This window comes from Strix aluco, chromosome 4, assembly GCF_031877795.1.
Source record: "Strix aluco isolate bStrAlu1 chromosome 4, bStrAlu1.hap1, whole genome shotgun sequence".
Lineage (NCBI taxonomy): Eukaryota > Metazoa > Chordata > Aves > Strigiformes > Strigidae > Strix > Strix aluco.
Window position 1 is genome coordinate 58,447,415 of NC_133934.1, and position 21,199 is coordinate 58,468,613.

At 39.4% G+C, this 21,199-nt stretch overlaps 1 protein-coding gene across 1 annotated transcript; it reads left to right on the plus strand.

Moving 5' to 3' along the window:
* The first annotated feature begins 756 nt into the window (after positions 1-756).
* HADH (hydroxyacyl-CoA dehydrogenase) lies at positions 757-19,731 on the plus strand. Its single transcript, XM_074823246.1, has 8 exons — positions 757-930; positions 3,759-3,887; positions 5,339-5,496; positions 10,289-10,415; positions 13,307-13,396; positions 14,922-14,994; positions 18,087-18,203; positions 19,247-19,731. Exons 1-8 carry the CDS (start codon positions 802-804, stop codon positions 19,363-19,365), a joined length of 942 nt encoding a protein of 313 aa, XP_074679347.1. The 5' UTR covers positions 757-801; the 3' UTR covers positions 19,366-19,731.
* The last annotated feature ends 1,468 nt before the right edge of the window (positions 19,732-21,199 follow it).

Below are 21,199 nucleotides of genomic sequence, written 5' to 3' on the forward strand. Positions count from 1 at the left end.
TTGTATACACAAGGAGTCTCTGTTTAGGTAAAGCTGTTTCCAGCAGGCACTTACTGCTCCTTACTAATCTGCTGTCAGATGAGGGTGAGTGAGGAAGGGGGGAACTTTTTGCATTGTGCTTTTGGTACAAAGTGCAGAAATATGAGAATACTCCGCTTCTTTTGTTTGAAGAAAAGAAGTTGCTTAATGTTTACCCCGATGCTGACTCAAGTAGAATATGCTGTAATGGCCACGTTGTCAGCTGTTGCTGACTTGAATTGCTGGTTGTTCTGGCGATAGAGGAATTAGATGAAAAATTATGGCAGTCTGCATCTGATATGGTTCAGCCATTAGTATTTATAAAGGAAGGATTGGATTTTGGGGGGTTTACTGTATAGTTTGTGCTAGCCTGAAAATGAAATCCCCTTCTAGTTTGGAAATACTCTTCATTGAGAAAATGAAGCAGAAACGTGAACGTTCTGAGGGCGAGGCAGTGTCCTCCGCTGCAAAGGGCAGACATTAGACCAGCCTCTGCCTGGAGCCTGCCCTGGGCCCAGCGCCAGCCGGGGGCCAGCCGGGCCAGCTGAGGGGGTGCGCCGGCGGCCCTGTTGCGCTGACCTTGCCGTTGCTACTCGACGCCTCTTAAGGAATCCACAGTAGCGAAGGTGAAGGGCGCCTCTCGCCTCTCGCCGCGGCGGGCAGCCGGGCCCGGGCGGGGGGCGGCCACCACCACCCCTCCCCGGGGCGGAGCGCGGCGCTCGCCCCGCCCTGCCCGGCCCGGCCCCGCCGCCGCCGCCGCCTCTGGCTCCGCGCTCCTTCGCCATGGCCTTCGCCACCCGCTGCTTCGTGCGCGCCGCCTCCTCCGCCGCCGCCACGGCGGCCGCCAAGAAGCTGATCGTCAAGCATGTGACGGTCATTGGCGGCGGCCTCATGGGCGCCGGCATCGCGCAGGTGAGCCCCGGCCCGGCGGCGGGGCGGGGGTGAGGGGAGGCGGCCGCGCCATGGCGGCCGCTGGGCGGCCGTTACTTCGGGCGGGAAGGGCCCCTTCGCGCCTCGTTCGGGGCGGGGGGGGGGGGGCGGTGAGGCAGCATCGTGCGAGCCCGGCGGCTGCCCTGGCAGGGGCCGCGGTTCGTGCTCCGCGGCCGGCGGCCCGTCCCCGGGCTGAGGCGGCGGGGGAACCCCCAGCCCCGGCCGCCCCGCTCTGCTGTCGCCCCTCGCGTCCCCTTCGCTTCTTACTTTCCCCTCGGGCTTTGTCACTCGGAAGTGGAGGCCCAGCTCCGGTGCCGCGCTCGATCCTGCCCCCGAGCGAGAAGGGGAGAGGGCCGGCCCGAGGGGCGAAGCCGTCTCGTCTCGGGGCCGGTTGCCGGCCCGGCCTTGCCTGCTCCAAACGGGTCGAGCCGCCGCTCGAGTATTCTCTGCGAGTTGCGGGGCAGGAGCAACATCAAAAGTAAAAAAAAAAACCCAAAAAACCAAAACCCACTTCGCTGCGTACGTTATAGTTTGTGTTCACCCCGCGGATGAGGGCGGGGGTGGCGCCCCCCGCCTGCCGTGCTGGCAGGCTCCGACGAAGTTTGGTTTGATTGCTGCGGAGGAGTAGAAAGGATTGATTGCGGCACCGCTGCTGACCGGTTGCTCAGCTTTCAAACTTTTTGTTCTCTTGCTCATCTACAGTCTTCAGGTCAGACAAGTAGGTGAGAAGCACCAAGGTCAATCTTTTAAATTGTTGAAGGTGGTTCTTAAGACAGTGTGTGGACTATTTATAAACCAGACAGCGTGTAACAATATTTGGAAAATGTTGGTCCAAGAAAGAAGCTGCTTCTAACTTGCCAAGGGAGCAGACCAAGTGACGTTTTACAAGTTATTGAAGTAGAATATGGCAGCTAAAATGAACGTGTATCTGTCAGTCATCTGCAGAATCATGAAGTGGTTAATATTTAAATAGGATTTTTTTTCCCAATGTTTAATCTCAGGCCTTTGGCTTTCAAGTTCATCTTTAACTTGATAGCTTTGGGTCAGAAAACTGAACGGTCCTGTCGGTGATTTAAGATTTAGATATTTACCTAATTCACAGAAAGAGCCTGTTGCCCAAGGTACCAGGGCAGTTCACAAACTTCACAAAGAGTAACTGGAGTATCTGGAGTTCCAGGCGGAAACCGACAGTGAGGTTGGAGTTCATAAACAGCAATTCTCCATTTTAATGAATTACTGTGTTTCCTTCTCAGAACTGAAGATTTCTCACACTCCTGACAAATCAGTAGCAGGAGGAATGCAGGAACTTTTTAATTTATTTTTTTATAAGGAATTATCTAGTTGTTTATTAACTTGTCTGATAAAAACTGTACCTTGATACTCGAGCTTGAGGTTTCCACTGAAGGAACCATCGAAGAACAACTTTGAAGAAAGTTGTTCTCATGTTTGAGAAAGATGCACACTATGCAAAGGTTATAATTCTGCAGGGAAAGTGAACTGATTTGCATACTCCATTAGATTGCATGTTTTCAGAGAGCAGCTTGTCAAGAGAAACATGTCTGGTATTTGACAGTGACAGGGGTTGCAGTCTTCTACCACTGTTCAGGACCAAGGATTGTTTTGCTGACCATCTGCCTCTGATTTAGCAATCCAAAATTAACTCAAAGCAGAGATGATTATAACACTAAGTGGGGTCTCCTCTGTACCCTATTAATAAAGCTTTTCCTTCCTTTTAGAACACTTAAGAAATTGTCTCTCCTCTTTCCATGCTTTCTCATGTTGTCAGGAGAGGCTAACTTGCTAAAATATACGGCTGAAAGCCAGACGTTTATAATTTCTAATTCTGCCACGTGAAAAGCACTTCTGTTTGAGAAAAGCACCGATTCCCCAGCACTCTTGTGCTTCTTCTTCTTTAGTATTCTTAAGATCGTTGGATAGTAGATTCTAAGCAAGCGCATGTTTGAATTGCAAGGAGATGGTATGACCTCTTGCCATTTTTCTTCTTTCCTGTCCATGTAAATATGGTAAGAATGAGGTGTGAAAAGGGAGATGTTAATTTTTCTAGGATTTTTTGCCAGCTGGTCAGTGATGGTGTAATCACAAATGGATAATCAGTGAAGCATCTCTTATAAATGTGCTTGGTATTGATTTTTCTTCTGGAGGGTCTTGGTCTGCCACTGCAACAGATGAAGTGTTAGGAGTGCAAGTCCAAGCTTGGTTTAAATGTTTTTTATGATTCAGTTTTTATGAAATGGCCATAGCGAAAATAAAACATCTCACTGCTACTCCCAGCTCCACTGTGTCCTTCCTTGTTGTTGCAGGGACATGCTTGTGGCCTAACAGCAGAGTTGTGTTACACTACATCCCAGGAACACAGAGTTAGCCATCCCCTATGCCACCTGCTCATTCTGCCAGCATTCTAGTTTTGGTCTCCACAGCCCTTTTTCCTTATAGGTTCCAAGGGTCACAGCTAAGCCACTTGCTCTTTCCAAGAGAGCTGTTCTCTAGCCAGAGCCACAGAATTCAGGTGCCTCCAGGCGCAGGTAGTGCTCTGCCGACAGCTTGGGGGAAAAACTGATTTCTTTTCCTTTTCCCTCAAGTTGTTTGAGACCTTTATCGTTTCCTGTCCGCCCCAGCTGTGTGGAGGTTTTTATGATTTTTCTAGAAAAGTGCATAAGTCTTGATTCAATGTTCTTTATCCGTCTTTTGCCTAATTCATTGCCTAGTGTATTGTCTGCCTCAACAGAAATCAGTATGGTTGGTTGTTTTATGATATTGATGTTGAATCTTTGTTTTTTTTTAACTTTCAGGTTGCAGCAGCCAGTGGTCACACTGTGGTGTTAGTAGACCAGTCAGATGAAATCCTTAAAAAGTCTACAAAAGGAATTGAAGAGAGTTTGAAGAGAGTGATAAAGAAGAAGTTTGCAGATAAGCCTGAGGTTGACATCTCTTTCTTTATTACTCTAAGAAAACTTAGGAGAATAAAAACTACCATACTGAAGTTCTGATATTGTTTACAGTTATGCACGCTTTTTCCAGTGTGATGAAGAACTTGGATTTTCCTCTTTTGGTTCGGAAGGTTGAAAGATGGCTTGCCTTAATTTCTTTCCTTTGTAGACTTCAGCCTTGAGATAAAGATTTAAAACAACTTGGTAACCTTTTAAAACAGATGCCAAACGTGAAATGGGGCCAAATCATTCATCCTAACTTAATAGCAAGCTATCTTTGAGGGCTTACCTGAGAATGCACCAATTTTGTCCAAAAGCAAATAGTAACAAAATTGTCTTAATAAGGAGTAAGGAGTTGTCCATTTCTGCCCCTTCGCACTCCTGACTTGGACACAGGATTACTGCAAAGGAAATGAAAGTGCATGTTTAACTACCCTGGAGTAACATGAATTAGATGTATAAAATACTTGGCATTCACTTTGCTGAGTAAGACTTACATACAGCAAGTCACTATGGAGCAGCTGATGCATCTAAATGTATATCCTAAGCTGTCTGTTGCTATGCTTGTTTCGCTAAATTCCACAGCAGATTCAATTCTTTTTTTGGTATGTATTAACATATATAACATATACTGGTATTGATGATTACCAGCACGAATGATGCAGCAGACGAAGGAAATGAAAAAGGGCTTGTTTGTATGAGGGAGTACAGAAGAAAAATTATACTAATGCCAAGATAACCAAAGCATACATACGTACTTACGGGGAGTCTTTTAATCCTAAAGAAAATTGTCCACATGATGCTTGTACTTTATATATGACATTATATTCTGGTGTGCAGGTATGTTTTTACTTGTACTACATCTCCACTTACCCTTGGTTCAAAGTCTTGCAGTTCTGTTTGATTTCTGTCCTCACAAACTATGTCAGTGATTGCCAGATTTACTACTCAGAAAACAGAGTATTTTTTTCCTCACATTTGCCCTGAAACTATAGTGAGTGTAGGCCACTTTATTTCCTGAAGTTTTCATGAACTAGCACATATCTGTTCATAGGAGTGAAACCAGATAATTGCTGAATGAACGCAGTGCAAAAGGTTTGAAACTGGAAAAGTTCTTCTTTATGGAGAGCAAGTCCAGGTTGTCTCAGCAGCTGCTGATTGACCAACCAGTTGTTCACCTCAGACTCTCATGCAGCAAATAGTCTTCCTAAAAGAATGAATTCAGAGGTCTCCTATTTGCTTCAAAGCAGATTTGATTGGCTAGGAAAATTTTATCAGTGAAAGCATGGTATCTGTACATATTTAGAACTTTCTCACTGATTTGGAAATGTGGCAGACTGCCTGAATTTTTGAGGACTCAGAACCACTTCAGAGCACATAAGGGGATTATCATGTAAAAATAAATAATTGTAAATAGACATTGCAACTTGGAAATGTTTCAGGCTGGTGCTGAGTTCATTGAGAAGACCTTAAAGAACCTCACAACAAGCACGGATGCAGTAGCAGTGGTCCACAGCACAGATCTGGTGATAGAAGCCATTGTGGAGAACCAGGAAATTAAAAATGAACTCTTCAAGAGGCTGGATAAGTTTGCTCCTGAGTATGTATATTTTTCCTGTTACATTTTGAAACTTAGACCTTTGTATCTTCTGTTTTTATTCTTACACCGTTAGTTCTTCATTTTCTTAGCTACTTTTTTTAAAAAACAGGACCTTTTCTCCCTTGACTAACTCCAGACTGTCATGTGGTATGGAATAGTTGTGCCAGGTACCTATGTTACAAACACTTTCAGGTGTATTCACCACATTTATTTACTTGTTGCATTGCTTCATTTGATGTGCTTCTGAGTATGTTTAGTCATAAAGTTTGTCCATCTACTCAGCAAGTTCAAATCTAAATCCAAATGTAAATGCACAACAGTAGAATAAGCTTGTCCTGGTACATGTGAGGTATGGTTAATGTACGTGTTCCCATATTTAAAGATGGAATTGTGATGATAAAATACTTGTTTTCAGCACACCAGGCATGAAGAAGCTTTAAGAAGTCTCAGCCTCTTAGCTACAAGTCACAGTCAGCTCAACAGTGGCTTACATGAATGAAGTTTACTTTGTATTGCAAGAATTTGGAAATAGCTCGTTGCTCGTTATTGTCTGTGAGGTAGAAGTGTAAATGATTTCTTAGCATGCACTCACTCGGGTACTTACAGTCCCTGGAACTTTCTTTAAACTATATTTGATAACTGTTGGAAGTTACTGTTGAATTGTATCCAAACCCAAAAATGCTGTTAAGATGAGCGTGCAGTCTCAGAAGCTTGATCCTTGTAATGGATGAGTCAGGATCACAAGCCCTTGACTGCTTGCAGGTTGAGATTTTAACTAGTACAGCTAAATCTGGGGGTATTGGCTAAGAGATATTCTAGACTGTCTAACCAAAGAACTAGACAAGCTGTGGCTTGAATATAATGTCAAGGGAGAAAAGATATCGTTTGTTGACTTCAGCCTGGGGAGATTTTCAGCCTATCTCATGGTCAGTAATAAAAATTACCTGGTACTTCTGGAAACAATAAATGATTGCAAACAGCGGTGCACTGAGCACAGGGTAACTTGCCATTACCCTTAGTCTGACAGACTAAAGGAAGTAGCTGCCTTTGGCAATTATCAGGGTACCTTGTCATGATTAGACTGTGCTTATTTTGTGAAAACAGACCATTGGTTGCCTGAGTCTTTGTCCATATTCAGCAGAGAAAGCTAATGAGCAAATTAGAGTGTACTAAATGGCAAACTGTCTAGAACCAGTCAGCAAGGAAAAGTGGGCACAGGGACTTGGAGATTTATTTAATAATATGTGTATTTGGAACACCTGAGGCTATTTTTGATAAGACTGAGCTGTTTATAAGCATAGCTGCCTCAAAACATCAAATTTTACGTTACAGCGTTAAAAGATGCTGGGAGTTGTTCAGATATGCTTCTTCCTGTGGCAAAAGTAATGATTTTTCAGGGTTGGGAAAAATGGCATGAGACAGGAAGCCTTCCTTTTTAAGGGCAGAATTGGAAATTATGATAAACATACAGATATCTTACATGTAGGGTAAAGAAAAGGGAAGGGAATGGTGAAGAATATGGGTTGCAGTGCAGAAGTTCTAGATGCAGAGAAGGAAAAGGTAGTAAAACAGTGAAACTTAGTAGCCAGTGTTTAAAATATTAGCTATTAGTCACAAAGGGTAATTTGTAATTATGTGAGGAGTACAGAGTTGCAGACCGTGTGAGCAGCATGAGGAAAGGCAGAAATGCCTAGTGAGTGTTTTTCTGTGCGTTAGAAGGAAGCAGTAGGCACTGCAGTGGAAGGGAAAGCTCTCCCTGTCAGTGCAGGCATCCTACAGTCTTCACTAAGATCCAACGTTTCAAAATTTCTAAAACTGTTATATGGACTAACTGTTGCATCAGCATAATGGGGATGGTGGACTTGTCATTGTTTGGTAACGAAAACAAGATTTCTATAAAGATAGCTTTGAGTCTCGGGAGAAGCTTTGCTTCTGTGGGGCTCTGGGTGTTGATGGCACTGCAAAATGTATGTTATAGGCAGAGATCATCAAAGATCAAGCTTCTGAGGAGGGAGGACTTGTCTTAATTCAAATCTCAGGACTTACTGCAGGGGTAGCTGATAACTGACAGAAATGTAAGGGGCTATGTATCACAGTTGCTCAGACAAGATGACGAGTTTTGCCTTTGGAACATAAGCTGTGTGAAACATTGCATTTTTCTTCTTTTGTGCTGTATTCCCTGTATCATGTGTTTCCTCAGCTGCAACAGCTACATGTTCATCTCCCATTTTTGCACTATGATGACCTCTGCAATGAAGATAAGCCTGGGTACAGCACAAATCCAAAGCATTGCATTAAAAAACTAAAACACAATTAACGTAATCCCTCTTCCTTTTTCTCTATAAAAAAACCTGTAATTCCTTTGAAAGTGTATCTATAAACGGAAGGGGGTGGGAAAGCTATTCTTTATTGAGAGAAGTTGTTTTTGGGGTGGGGAGTGAATTTCTCTTTAAGTTTTCAGGGAAAATGTAATTAGCCAGGAGAGTTTGGCAACCCCAGAGAGCATGGAAATTCAGGGTATTTCTCATCTGGGTAACTGTCCAGCTGAAATGGTGAATGCTGTTTCTTGGATGCCATCAGTCTGACAGCATACTAGTTGATGTTCTTAGAGTTTTGCAAAATTGCTTGTGTATGTTCTATTCTTCTCAGTGTTATACTCATCCTCCTAATATGGTAATCGTTACTGTGTTACATGGTCATCATCTTCAGAGCAGGTGATAATGCATTGCTGCCCGTTCTTCAGTTCTGTTTTACTTTTCTTGAATTGAGTCAGTCTCATGTTTCCAATTTGAAAAGATCAGACTAGGGTTTTTGTAGAATATCCCCATGTTCTTTGTGGCTTTTAGGCATTTAAATGCTGCAGCACTTTTCCAAACAGGATCATAATGAACATGACAAAAAAATTTGGGGGTATCCACTTCAAGAGCTGTTGCTTACTTGCTTTCTGTTTATTTTTGGGTGGTGGGAATGCCTGTCAAAATCTCTTGATGTAGGATTTATCTTCAGGCATGGAAACTCAGATAGGAACTGGCCAGTGGTTTTCAGCTGTTCACTGTGTTAGAATCAGTGTGTTACAAAACTGTTATAAAAGAAGTGTTGTATAGTGATTACTGTGTAATGGAGCTGGACTGTAAGAGTCAGTTATATTGAAATAGGATGTGTTGGACTCTGTTTTTAATGTCTTCCCCTGACCCACTAGATGGCCCTAAGAGAAAGCACACTGATGCCTGGAAAAGCATCACTAGTACTAGGGCTTCCCTAGTACTTTGCTGTCAAAAGCCTTCCAACTCTGCTGTCACCTGGAACGTGTATTATGTAATTCTAAGTCACAGAGGCATGCAAATTCTATTTTAAACTCAATTTAAATCAATTGGTTGGTTAGAGCAGAAAGTGTAAATAAACTGCCCCTGTACACAATACAAATTTAATGCTTTTTTTCCCCAAGGCTTTATGTTGTGTGAGGCTACAGTACTGATGCTGAGGTAAAATCTCTTACTTGAAGTGAACCCAGATACAAACCTATCAATGATTACATCTCACAAATCAATGTGCTTAATTTTTATATGACTATTTGAATGCTTTGTATACAGTGGCAGATTTTCAGGGAAGATAAGTGTCTTTTGGATGCATTGACCTTGCAAGGTCAAAACTATAAAATGTAGAATACTCTTTTTAGTTCCCAACCTCAGAACAATATGAGGCCCATTTTATGGTGGAGAGATAACAAAAGAATGTGTGTAAGAAGGATAAATAGGAGTTTTCAGGATGTTTTGCTTCCTTCTCCATAACAAATTCTCAAAAACTGAGAAAACATAAAAAATGGAAATCAGTGTGGGATTTTTTATTCCCAAATGTTTTCTTTTAATGCCACTGTAAGATTTCCCCACAACTTGGACATACCTTTTGTGAAAGCTCTGTTGTGAAGCTCAATTTTATCCTAGTGAAATGTAAGCAAAATACCAATATAGATTAACATTTGATGAGTCCAGTAGGATAACTTTTTGAAAGGTCAGTAGAATACAGCCCAGAATGGAAGGCAGGGTTTTATCTTTAGTTTCTAATTTTTGTGGTTTGAAGAAAAAGCCATTTCTGTAAGTTTTCAGTGTGATATCAATATACCAGGGCTGTTGAGATTCTGAGATATTTTAGGGAAAAAAAACAATCCAGAGCATTATAAATTGCAATAGTAAATCTGGTTTATGTCTGGAAAAGGACTTCATATATGTCTTAAAATTCTTGTGATTTTGTGTGTCCTTTGCAGTGCCTGTTCATGGCAGTTTATCTTTTCTCTGTTTTTTCTGTCAGCTCTTTGCTCTAGTGGTAGGTTTGCTCATCAGGTCTACCACTGATCATTATGAAAAAAAATAGATTCCAAATTTTTCTTAGGGCTCCAAAGTGCATTTTTGACATGGCAAATGATTGGGTTTCCATAGATGTATAAATGATTAACAATAAAAAAATACCATTAGGTCTCCAGGATTGCTGAAGGAATTACCTGGAATAGATTTAGGGAGTTAAAAATTTTTTACTTATGGAGTCTTTTTTTCTGTCACCTAATATAAGAATTCAGCATACTTACTTGGGAGTCAGAAACTCACACAGCCCTTCCAGTGGTTGTTTCATCATTGCTGTATGCATACCTCAGCAAAAGGACTGTGATAATCTGCAGGGATATTTTGGAGAATTCTGTGGATGACTAGCCAATGGATGTCTATTTATGTTTAGTGCACCAATCTCCTCCTGTCAGAAAAATAGCTGTCATTTATGCAATCCGTATGTTTCTGTTTTCCAGGCATACGATATTTGCAAGCAACACTTCATCCTTGCAGATCACACAGTTGGCTAACTCAACCACCAGGCAGGACCGATTTGGTGGTCTCCATTTCTTCAATCCTGTGCCTATGATGAAGCTTGTGGAAGTAAGTGTCTTGTAACATCATCATAATAACCACTGTAGCCCAGCAATGCAATTGTCATCACTGAGAATTCAGTTAGATGGAAGAGTAGGTCTCAGTTTGAAGCTCTTCTGATACAGAATAACCTACCCCTAGCGATAAGAGGGTGGTGCCAGTCTCTGTTGAAAGGCAGGTTGAAGAGACAGAGGTAACTCCTTCAGTCTCGAGGCTCCGAAGTTCTCCACTGAACTGCCAACAGAGGTGCTGCTTATAGCAATAATTTTAGGCATGTGGGCAAGCTGATTAATAAGAACTACTGACAGCTTAAACAAAATCATCTGATGACTGTCAGAGGAATTTGATTGTTACCAGTATAGAAATCGCTAGAAGACGATGTGAGATGAAATCTTACTGTCTTGTGACTTCTGAAACAAAGTCAGTCATGTTTGTTTCAATGTTCCAGATGATTTGTCTGAAAGCATTACAGTATCTCCCAGCCTTTAAGGAAGTGTAAAAAGAAGTTTTTACATAATTTTTCAGACATCTTTTCTAAACATACTCTCTTTGGCTACATCATGCAATGTCTAATAATACTGCAATGCAGAGCAGAATAAGAAATAATATAAGAGTTTATCTGAGCCTCCAAAGTAAAGGTCACATGGCAGAAAAAAACAACAGGTCTCTTTTTTTCCTCACATTCCCTCATTATGGCTGACTTTGATCAGCTAGAATTTATAAACTCTTGAGTAAGTGAAAATAAACTTTGCATTTTGGGCACTGTGCCCCAAGGTTTCATGTACTTCATGCCCTTAAATTCGGTAAATCTTTTTCCTCTGTCCCCTGAATGGTTAGTTCTAGTATTGCTTTGGTGACAAGCACTTCATATACGTTGTGCCTGCCTTTTGAACTCCTGAGATTCACTTTATTATATTTCTTGCTTGTTACCCATTAAAATACATATTATGCAGTTCTTGCTCTGTGTCTTTGAATGTATCATTCTTTTCCTTCCCCTTTTGAAATGTTTGAACCTTTTGGCTGAAATGAACAAATTTGATTCAGAGTATGGTTGTCTGATGAGGTCTCGAACACTTGCAAATTCTCTCTCACTGACTTCTGTACCTATGTGGATTTTTATTTAGTTTAATACTGGATCCTGTGTATTGTGACTAAATGCTCCAGAGAAATGTTGTAAGAAGAAAAGGGAGGAATTTTATAGGTGTTAGAGATAACAGAAATATTTAGCATAATTCCTTAGGCTAACATAGGCTTTATTGATTTCTGTGCTAAGAACTACTTGTTGGCAGTCATTTATTTCTATGGATGAAATAAATGCCTTATCTCAAGCCTAAAACAAATCACAGTCTTTAGAAATCTAAACTAAGCCTCTGTGAGATTTGAAAAATACAGAAGATATCTATCATCATTTGTAGAAAACAAACCAGAACAATCCCTGTCTGACTGCTGTGGACAATCTTTATAATTTGTGGGTTTTTTCATCTGACTTACGAATGTTCTACCCCAGAATCACTCCAGTTGATGAACAGTATTTGAAGAACTTTAAAACACAGAAGCTGCACTTTTAGTGACATAACCTTGAAAGGTGCCAATATTAGTAAATAAATACACTTTTTAAAGCTTTGCTTTTGTTTCAGATCTACTGCTGTAAATCAGGATTGGCTTTGACAAACATTGTAGAACAACATTTTCTATGTAAAACGTGTTTCAGTTTGAAATAATTGGGGGAAAATCAAGAGAATCACCAAAACTATGAAAGATACTGCTGAAATTGCCAGTCATCTGTCATGGAAGCTGTCCTTCATGGGTCACAAATCTGCAGTGCCTTTGAGTCCTATCCGGTCTTTTCATAGATCGTTGATCTCATGCTCAGAAGCACGTAGCTTTGAGGGAATTTCTTTAATAATCCAAAAGGCTAGTGCTAATGTTTCAGAATTGATGTGTATATTAAAAGCTCATTCTTGAAACTGTTGCAGTCTTATGTAAGTATCTCAGATATTTTTATCTAATATCGAAATAAAAGAATTCTATATTTTCTGCTGAGAAACAAGCCTTTTCTTCAGTCCTAATAGTGAGGGTTTTTTTGTGTGGCCTTACATCAGTCATTAGGATGGCGGGAAATCTCTGTGATGGTATGAACAAGGAGGTCACCCTTAACTGTTTATGTATAGCAGTTTTCTGTTACTGCACATGGAGGTCAGTTTCAACACAAATATCACAACCCCATCAGCTTCTGCAAGACTTTTTTTCTTACTTTTTTCTTTTTTCTGGGGAAGTGGCCTGGGGCAGGATGGGTCTTTATTAAATGGCTTAATGCATCCCAGCACCAATGAAGTATACAGAAAACTGCATGTGACAAAAGACTCAGTTGTGAAGAAAATCAATGTGGAAATTTACTACTCAAAATCTAAGAGACTGTCACAAATTTGAAAGATAGATTTTACATTTTCTTTAGAATTAAATGTTTGTGTTGTGTTTACATTGGGCACAGGGTAGATGTTACAACCATTTATGTCAGGAGCTATGTCTGTTAATGTAATTCTCTAGAGTGATGCCATCATGTTTCCCGAGGCAACAGAGGTTATGTAGCTTTTAAAGTTGTTTTGTTATACTGTAATCTCTAAATGTTATTCCAAAGGGTGGTCCCTTTTACCATCCATACTGGCTGAATGGGAAAGTGTCTTAAAGAAACACACAATTTCAAAAGTTGTATCTATTTTTAAAATAGATTCCCGTCTCTGTTACATTTGTATCCACTGAAATTGTTTTTTGAAAAACAAATGTTTTGTGAATTTCTGGAATAGTGTTCTGGATTACAGTTTAATCATTGCTGTACTGGGAAACGAGAGAGATTCTGCTCATAAACGTGCTTACACTCTCCCTACCTTCTCTCTGCCCAGGTCATCAAGACTCCAATGACCAGCCAAAAGACTTTTGAATCGCTTGTGGATTTCAGTAAAGCGGTAGGAAAGAGTCCTGTCAGTTGTAAGGTGAGTACATTTTGATTGTATAGTGTTCGGAAGGTCTGTTCTTGAAAACTGTTAATTTTAAGGTGGTAGGTTTTAGTAGATGTAAGAGCACTTCAAGAATTTCCAGGCTGCTTTTTGTCCAGTTTCTCTTCGCTATTGAAAGTATTTTGACAAAGAAAACACCCACATTTATCACAAATTCCTCAAAGTAGAGTGACTCTAGACATTTTGTCTAGAGCAGCAAAACTCACAAGTTATCAGGGTTTAGAGTTCTTGGTTTTTCTTTTCCAGTCCTGCAGAAGCCTGGACTGGAAAGCTTAGGCAGGAGCTCATCTTTAGCCATACTAGAGACAAGACTGCTACCTCTTGTACTGTGAGGCAGCTGGATGAATCCTCTGTGGTGTGTGCTCATTGCAAGTTTTTCTTAAGACTGCAGTAGCTAGACCCACATTAATCTTCATTGATTTGTAGCTTTGTTTTTTTTTCTCTAGAGGAACACCCTACTTCCTAAGCGCACTTTTTCCAAATCCATTAAGTTGTGGTCTGGGTAGTTTTATACAAGCTATTGCCTTGAGTTTCACAGCCCCCAGGAGACTTTTGGTCATAAAAAGAAGGGCCTGCAATCTGGTAGTTACCAGTATTTCAGTGTCTGGATGCTGGGCTCTAATTCTGGCTGTACTGCTAAATTGCTCTGTGGCCTTAGTTGACTTTTTTTTTGCTGTTTCTGTCATAGTTTTGCAGTATGTAATGTGCAGAATGTATGATGAATTATTGTTATAAATTAGCTTGGGTAGAGGGTAATGCAGTCTCCATGTCTGAACCTTTTTTTTTCTTTCTTTTTTTAATTTCCTGTTCATAGAAGAAAAGTTGCTTGGAAATCTCTGGATTAAATATTGAAATAAAATGGAATGAACAATAAACATCTGAAACAGTAGTAGTATGCAAAATAATACTATATTTGCAAAGCTCTTTCTCTTTTCTTCGTATTTTTGATTTTGATTAAAGCTTGTGTAAAAGAAGCTCTGTATCAGTTTGTTATCTTCTTCTGACAGCACGTATCTTATCTTTTCATTGATAGTATTGTTGTTTGCTATTGAAGTGATCCTAACTTTCAAAAGCATGGTTTACCAGTGCGCAGTGGGGGAGAAGTAAACTATTTAGTCAGCAGTGTTTCTAGTAGTGAACACACAAAAAAACCTGTTAGGGAAGAACTGATCTTCTTGTATCCTTCAGAAAATTGTATCAGCAGAATTTTGCTAAGGAAAAGGCATTTGCCAACTGGCCACATTAAATTGTTTTAAGATTGAGTTGGGCTTGTAGTAGTCTCATTCATGGTGAATATTTATGTGCCATTCCTTGTTTGTGAAATTCATCTTTTGTGTTTTAATACTGAGCAAATAAAGCGGATGAAAAATACAGTTTAGAGAGTACTAGAAGTTGATGATTCAAGAAGTGTCTCCATACACTTGTTTAATTTGTCATGTAGCATTTGAGTGTAGTACTGGTAAAGAATGTTTATTTAGAATCCCTTTTTATGTTTTCGTAGGATACTCCAGGGTTTATTGTAAACCGTCTCTTGGTGCCATATATGATGGAAGCTGTTCGACTTTTTGAGAGAGGTACCTGTTGGGGTATTGACTTCAGGGAATGTTGACATGTAACACTGCTAAATGTTAAATCCCTTCAGAAAGGCCTTGGGATTCCCTCAAAACTTTCAGACCCTAAAGGCTAGAAGTGAATAGTGAACATCAAATATGAGCCAGTATATGTAGTTGGAAAGATCTTGCCTTCACTTTGAAATGTCAGTGTATGCAGAGTCAGAAGGTACTAGTTACTTGTATGGGAAATTTCTGGTGGTGGGAAATGTTTCTGGTTTGGACATGATAAGGTGAGTGTAGTGCCATTGTAAAAACAGCCTCTGTCAACTCAGGAACCTCCCTCTCTCCATTCCAAGAGCCGTTAGTGAAAGGGATTGAAAATCCCATAAAGGGACCTTTAGCAAAGTTGTCCTGAATTCACTTATATTGGGGTTGTGAAATAAACCACCAATTTTCAGGTGACGTTAGTATAATACTCACTATCTCAGTACGGTGTTGGTATACAAGTGATTTGGGCTCAACTATTGTCTCATAAAACCGCCTGTTCATCTTCTATGTCCTTTTTTAGACATAGGTTCTTCAGGAACTCCCATCTCACTGCTGGTATCTTTTATGTCAATACTGAGGGTGGGTAGAAATAATCATGAATCCCCAAAGAACCATTAAATTTTTCAAAGCATTGATAATTGTGTTGAAAAGGAAACGAACCAATAATGTAGTGGATAAAGAGGAAATTATGGAGTATAATTCCTTTTATTTCAAGTGCTCTGCTCATAGCTCTGTGCTACTAAGAATGTCATTTGAAACATTTTGATTTTGAAATCACTGCTTTTTTACAGATGAAAGTACTCCATTATCAGGATTCCACCAAATATGCTTTAAATATTAAAAGTCTCTTTTATAGCACATGGAAGGGATGGTTTGATCTCCAGAAAAAAAAAAAAATAAACCAACACTACTTGTTTATCCATCAACAGATGTACGTAATTACATCTCAAAGGGAGAAAAGAGGAAATTTAGTGACTTGAAAGGCAAAGGCATGGCTGCGAGGGAGCGTTATTCTCTTAGAATAAGTCACAATTTCAAATAAAGTGTATGGGTGTTCCAGTGTGTGTAAAAGAGGTGCCTTTGTTAAGTGGCATGTATCATTACTGTCTCCTGAAATATGCGTAGAACTTTTAATTAAATCTAGAAGAAAAGTCACTCGCTGAGATTGTATGTTAAAGTTGACTGTTTTCTGCCTAAGCAAAACTATTTTGATTTAATCTTTATTCTGTTTGTATTTTGTACAACAGTATGATATTTCCCAACTTGTTAAAGTTCATTTATGAATTTTTAACTCTAATGAAATCTACTTTAAAAGCTGGTTAATGTTTTGAAAAGCCTCATGGCTGTCTTCTAGTTCATATTTTCCAGTGAATCGGGTTAAATTTTTATCATATCCTTTGCGCTAATTCTCAGAGTAGACAGTTGAGCCAGATTGTCATCCATATTAGTATGAAACTGGGTCTCTTTCCTGGCAACCCCAAGCACTGAAATACCATTTTATTGGGTCAGTCCTTGAGTCTTTGTTTACACAAAATCTCCCTGGGTTAAATGTGCGCTTTTGCATAGGCAAAATACCTTTAGTATTTTAACAGTGATATAAACAGGGAACATGTTATAAATGTTAATGTATGGTGGTCTGTACTGCCCTGTTCTTAGTGGAAAAACAAAAAAGCAGTCTGTCAAGTTTCTGTGAAAGTCTGCTTTATACCAGGAGACTAGTATGGACTAGAAGTACAATCCTTGTTTGCCCTTCTACTATTTTTAATTGTATTGTAACACAACTGTATACTGTCAGGTGGCCAAATCCCAAGTTTGACAAACAAAGTGGGACAAATCTGTTGATAAAAGAAGTATGTGCATCTGCATCAACTTCAGATGAGTTGAATATTTACGTGTGTTTGAGTTTGGGGAACTGAAATTATGTTAGAAATAAGTAAGGATAAATTTCCCATTTTCTCAGAAATAAAATGTGATTTTAAAAAAAAAATTGTCAGCTTTAAAGAGTAAAAGGAGATACATAAAAATTATTACTTCATACAGAACTTTCAGTGAAGTTGTTGCCTTTACAAGATACTTTGAAAATTTATTTCTAGGATTCTCTGATCTTAGGTGGATAAATTGCATAGGCTATGTCTGCCAAGCTTCTGGACACCCTGAATGCCTGTATGCATCGAGCATGGAGGTTACTTAACAAGTACCTCTGGGGTTTGTTTAACTTCCCTTTTTATAGGATCTGCAAAGAAGTGCACTGCCTTTATCAAAATACGTATTAGAAGTAAGCAGTAGACGTGCATCTGCTTTCATTCCAGTATAAAATATTCATTCCCAGCAAAAGAATGAGGTGAATATTAACTGTGAGAATCTGGCAATGCAGGATTTGTATTTTTATAGGCACAGACTGAAGTAGAAGTAATTAATTTCTGATAATTTTTTTTTTTAAACATAATTTTGGAATTCACAAATCTAGCCACACCTGCACGGTCTCTTCAGGTCACTCCTATCTGCCATCTCTGATCTGATGAATATCCTCTGGTGACAGTTGCTGTAACTAAGCATGTTACTCAGCTGCTGCTGCTTCCTTCCCCATGCCTGCCTTGTCCATCAGCTGGTTATCACTTGCCTTCTGGCTGTTATAGAGTAAGGGTAGCTCTGTCTTGTTCATCATTCAGAAGCTGCTGCTGATCTCATGAAGCTGAAATTGAGATCTTTTCTTACTTAACACTGTTCAGCTGCCTCTAAAAGAAGCTTTTGATTCTTCATAGTGACCAGTTCTTCCTCTAGTCTTGCTGATAGGTTGAGCACAGTAGCTGGAAATGCAAGAGGAAGCTAGAAAACTGGAAAGCAGGCCTGCAGGGCGTTTTTGGTTTTGGTTTTTTTTTGGTAAGACATTCTCCTTTATACTCCAGCATGTGTATGCTGACTCCAGTTTTTGTGGTTCTGAAACATGCAGAGATTGCTGTGAAGAGCTGCACCAGGGTGAAATAACACCCTGTTAATTATTTATAAGTGGTGCCAAGTAGATGCGGAATCTTCTCTGTTCATCAAACTGTCAATCTTTTCTCTAGGAGATGCATCAAAGGAAGATATTGATGTTGCTATGAAGCTTGGGGCTGGCTATCCCATGGGTCCATTTGAACTGCTGGACTATGTTGGGTTGGATACCAGTAAATACATTATAGATGGTACTGCATGGCTATTTTCTTCTATTTTTCCCCTCTTCAGCTAAATTGTAGATGAATGTTCTAATGAAAATCTAACTCCTAATTAGTTTAAACTGAATGTTTATGGCATAGCCTTTTAACTGTTGAGGAGAAAGGAATGAGAATTAAGCTCAGAATGCTGTATGAATACAGCATTTGTACTGTATGCCTGTATCCTGTGTACATGGGGACAGAACAGTGGTGGATTTGCTGACTTCATCAAGATCCAGTGGAAAATAATAATAATATTAGTGGAACTTTATATAACTAGAAAGAATTGGTGGGAAGAGAGACGTGTACTGGAGGTAAGAAATGGATGAAAAGCAACAAATGTTGAAGCTTCCTATCCTTTTTCTGCCAGCCATGTTTTCATTCTAAATTAATAGGAAACCCAGTAAATACCTTAAAAGATGCAAGTATACCATCTCCCTTTCACTTCAGTTGATAAGTGGATGAATGTCAGTACAATAACAAAAGAAGATATAATTGGTGACAGCTTGTGGGTGGTGGTTGTATTATTTTGAGTGAGCAGCTTAAATATTCTCAGAGGCAGAATGTCACTTTCAAAATGACATCTTCAATAAAACCTCTTTTGCTTTAAGCCAGTGCTATGGAGCAGTGTTATATTGTTCTAACTGACTGTCTTTCACAGGTAGAAATTCAACTTGGAATTTCTTTCCACTTGAATTTCTTTTTGGCATAGCCTTTGTTTTATTTCCTTGTACTTAAGTACTTTTTAAAAGTTCTCTTTTATTTTTTTAGTATTAAAAATCCTCAGTCATAGAGATTATAAGGTGTTCAGGGTAGACTACACCTAAAGACTAGTTGCTACATTTGCTCATAATCATCAATACTGATCTGTGCTTTATAAAGCTGGATTGAAGGGTCTCAGAGAGTCTAGAGTAAGTTCCAGACTCTTTCAGTTTTCTGACCTCTGAATATTTTTCTGAGGAGATGCAGATCTCTATTATCTTTGCATATAAACACAACTGTTAGTAATTCATGTAATTCTTTTCTTCCACCAGGATGGCATTCATTAGAGCCGAACAATCCTCTTTTTGCACCCAGCCCACTCCTGAATAAACTGGTAGAAGAAAAGAAGCTGGGTAAGAAGACTGGAGAAGGATTTTACAAATACAAGTGAACTCCAAATCTCGAGAGGTGTTAAACTTGTGTATGCTATTCAGCATTGCCATATTACAGGTGAATTCTGTTTAAACCTTCCCAAAGATGGCACAAGCTGCAATTAGAACATAACCCACCTCTGAACTGAGTGATTGCACTTGTTAACTATTTCTCTGGTGAAAGCTTGATTTGGTAGATTATTTTTTTCTGGTAATTCTGAAAAGCTTTATATGTACAGTGCCTTCATGCAAATGTTGATTTTTTCAGGTGCAGAACAGAATGGCAAGTGAATTTATGTATTTGAAACATTATTATATTAACGGGATAAATACTAAAAATAACCGCACTTTCTTAAAAATAAAATTTTCATCACTTCTGTATTGAATGTCATGGCTTGCAGTTGATGTACTTGGTTGTAGTCCACTGGGTGGCAGTCTCTTTTCACTCTGGCAAATGTAGGGATGGAAAGGCAGCAAGTTGTTTTGTTATGATTTTTCTTAAGTGTAGTGCTAATCTCTAAGTGTAAATTACAGTGCCTTGAAGAATAATTTTTTGAAGAAGAATAAAAATCCTGCAATGGCAGGTTGTCACCTGGACAGAAAGTTCCCAATACAGCATTTAAAAGCAGAACTTGTGATTTGTGTTGGGATTTTCTGGCATTTTCAATTACCGGTTGAGGGCCTCCTTCTGCTAGGTGCTGTAGAAACATAAGAAGAAGTGGTTTCTATTCTGAAGGGCCTAATACCTCGATTTTTTTTTTTTATTATTAACTAAGCTAGGAAGCTGCTGAAGGCTTCCGTATGCTTTCTAGAGTCCTGTAAAGTGGCTCTATTTACTGGCTATTTAAAGTTTCATTTTTACACACTACACTATTACTGTAGTTGAGTACTTCAGGGGATTGAAATTGAAGTCTGTGCTGTGTAAATGAATCGGTGTGTGAGGCACCTTCTGTTTTGCAACTTTATTTCCTTGGGTCTTAGAGCCTGGGTTTGTTCATAGCAGGAGGATGGCAAATCCTGCCTTTTCTCCAAATACTGCAGAGCAAAAGGATGTGAGGGTTGGAGCTCCAGTTCAGCTGAGTAGTAGCCTTCTGATTATACATGTTTTTTAATTAAAGAAATGATGAATAATTATTGCACTCTAAGTTGCCTCTTCCTCCCTCTCCCAACATCTAATTCAGATTGCATATAAAGAAACTGAGGCTGACAGATGTTAATTTCCTTGCACACTATCACACAAGAAATCTCTGAGCAGAGAATAAAAATTGTTGGTTTATTGGATCCTGGTTCCTAATTACATATCTTTTGATTTTGAGTTGCTTGTCTTGAAAGAAGAGTTTTAAAGGAAAGAAATGTACTGTAGACAGTCTCTTTCCTTTGCTAATATATTGTTAAATTGAATTGGTTTACCTAAAATGCAGTCCACTTCTTGTATCAGAAGTCTGTTTCATTTGAAGGTTCTTAGTGCCTGTAATTCTGTAATTCAGTTTAGTGACTTTTAAGTGCTGCAGGGTGAAGTTAGCTTCAGAACTACTGTTTTCAGTAGTAATTAAAAATGGGAATGTGTATTTGCTCTTGTGTCTCAAAAACGCTATATGTTTTTTACAAAAACATTTAGGCAGAATTAACTTGATGCTGCTCCCTTTACTTGGGAAGATCATCTTTGTTTTCAATTTGGAAATGCTTAGGTTTGTAGCAAGTCATAGACTATTTAATATTAAATGTGCAAAATATTTTTCACTATTAAATGTGATATTTTAGAAAAACAAATTTTCTCTAAAACAGTATTTTCCTTTCAGGAGCTCTAACAGGTACAGTATGTATATATGTAATACATACAAGAAACCTGAAAGA

What these genes read in the sequence shown, in the direction of transcription:
- HADH (XM_074823246.1), top strand. Translation starts at nt 802, where the DNA reads ATGGCCTTCGCCACCCGCTGCTTCGTGCGCGCCGCCTCCTCCGCCGCC. An exon ending in AGTTTGCAGATAAGCCTGAG is followed by an intron (nt 3,888 to 5,338) that starts GTTGACATCTCT and finishes GAAATGTTTCAG; the next exon opens with GCTGGTGCTGAGTTCATTGA. An exon ending in TGTTCGACTTTTTGAGAGAG is followed by an intron (nt 14,995 to 18,086) that starts GTACCTGTTGGG and finishes TCTTTTCTCTAG; the next exon opens with GAGATGCATCAAAGGAAGAT.